The sequence below is a fragment of the Octopus bimaculoides genome, chromosome 2, assembly GCF_001194135.2.
Source record: "Octopus bimaculoides isolate UCB-OBI-ISO-001 chromosome 2, ASM119413v2, whole genome shotgun sequence".
In the NCBI taxonomy this organism is placed as follows: domain Eukaryota; kingdom Metazoa; phylum Mollusca; class Cephalopoda; order Octopoda; family Octopodidae; genus Octopus; species Octopus bimaculoides.
Window position 1 is genome coordinate 191,725,894 of NC_068982.1, and position 1,539 is coordinate 191,727,432.

The 1,539-nt window shown below is 43.4% G+C and overlaps 1 protein-coding gene across 4 annotated transcripts in view; it reads left to right on the plus strand.

The window, feature by feature from the left end:
• The window catches only part of LOC106879913 (X-linked retinitis pigmentosa GTPase regulator), a 57,500-nt gene that overhangs the window by 24,966 nt on the left and 30,995 nt on the right, over window positions 1-1,539 (plus strand). For all 4 annotated transcript variants that reach the window (XM_052965824.1, XM_014929662.2, XM_052965826.1 and 1 more), the window contains exon 7: window positions 790-945. In XM_052965824.1, coding sequence (XP_052821784.1) covers window positions 790-945 — 156 coding nt within the window. The remainder of the gene's footprint in view (window positions 1-789; window positions 946-1,539) is intronic.

Sequence of the window (1,539 nt, forward strand, 5' to 3'; positions counted from 1 at the left end):
TGGTGAAAACATTCAAGGAGCCTGAGATGACAGCGGTAGGGGACCCAGGAGTCGTAGCCATACAGGAGCGTCGTCAGGACGACGGCCCTGTAGACTCTGACTTTTCTGCTGATCTTACGATGCTTATTATTCCACACACGTTTGCACGGTCTGCCAAATGTTTTCTTTGCCTGTCTGTTATCAATTTCTTTGTTGATACTCCCATCTGATGAAATGGTACATCCAAGATAAAGGAACTGCTGTACCGACTTCAGTTCTGTTTCGGCAATGGTAATGGGGGGCATCCTGTACTCTTCCTGAGGAGCTGGTTGGTGTAGGACTTCAGTCTTTTTCAAGCTTACTTCCAGCCCAAAGACTTGGGCAGCCTCTGCAAAGCAGGATGTGATGCACTGTGGGGCTCTTTCTATGTGTGCAATAAATGTGGCATCATCTGCAGAGAGGAGGTCCTGGATCACTTGCTCTTGAGATCTGGTGTGGGCCAGTAGGCACTGGAGGCTGAAAAGACTGCTGTTCAGACTGTACCTGATGTAGATGCCATCTTCAGCATCAAGGTCTGCAGTGGCCTGCCTGAGCATCATGCTAAAAAAGATGCTGAAGAGAGTTGGTGCTAGGACACAGCCCTGCTTCATGCTGTTGTTGATGGGGAATGGCACAGATATAATGAAATACCATGTACGAACAAATCATTAGTCTTGATTTGACTGGTGATTCTCTCTGCCCAAGAAGACGAAAATGAGCTCCTAATTAAGAAATCATTGATTAATGTATTTTTGTTTTAACTTATTTCAGAAAATGGCTCTGTTTATATTTTTGGTGAAACAGAAGGTGGGAAACTCGGTCTTGGAGATGAAATCAAGAAATGTCGCACGCCAGTTAGACTGGTGTCTTTTGACACAACTGTTGAGTCAATTTCTTGTGGAAGTTCTTATACAGCGCTAATTACCAGTAAGTATTTAATTATCAGTATTCTAGTTAACTACATTTTGCTTCTGTTAGTGTTGGTGAAGATATTGTTATGGTGCCATGTAAAAAGCACCGGTGCTGGTTCCACATACAAAGCTTCCAGGACACTCTGTGGAGTGCTTGACATTAGGAAGGGCATCCAGCTGCAGAAACCATGCAAAAATAAATAAATGCAGCCTGGTACAGCTCCTGTCAAACCAGCCAACTCATGTCAGCAGGGAAAAATAGAGGTTAAATGATAGTGATGATGATGATAGTGATGATGGTGATGATGATGATGATGATGATGATGATGACGATGACGATGATGATGATGATGATGATTGCACTAGTGAGGTCCCCAAGTAACTCATAAAACAAGACCCCTCAACCAAGTGGGAAGATGATTTCACTCTTGATGCAGGGTTAAAGGATGAAAGAAAAGGGCCAGAATAGAACAAGTTTCTTGCTGTAGAGGGGTTAAATGACAAGTTACCTTATAGAAGGGTTTGGGTGGTGAGTGAATGAGAGTGTGGGCTTATTTCATCATCATCATCGTTTAACGTCTGCTTTCCATGCTAGCATGGGTTGGATGAT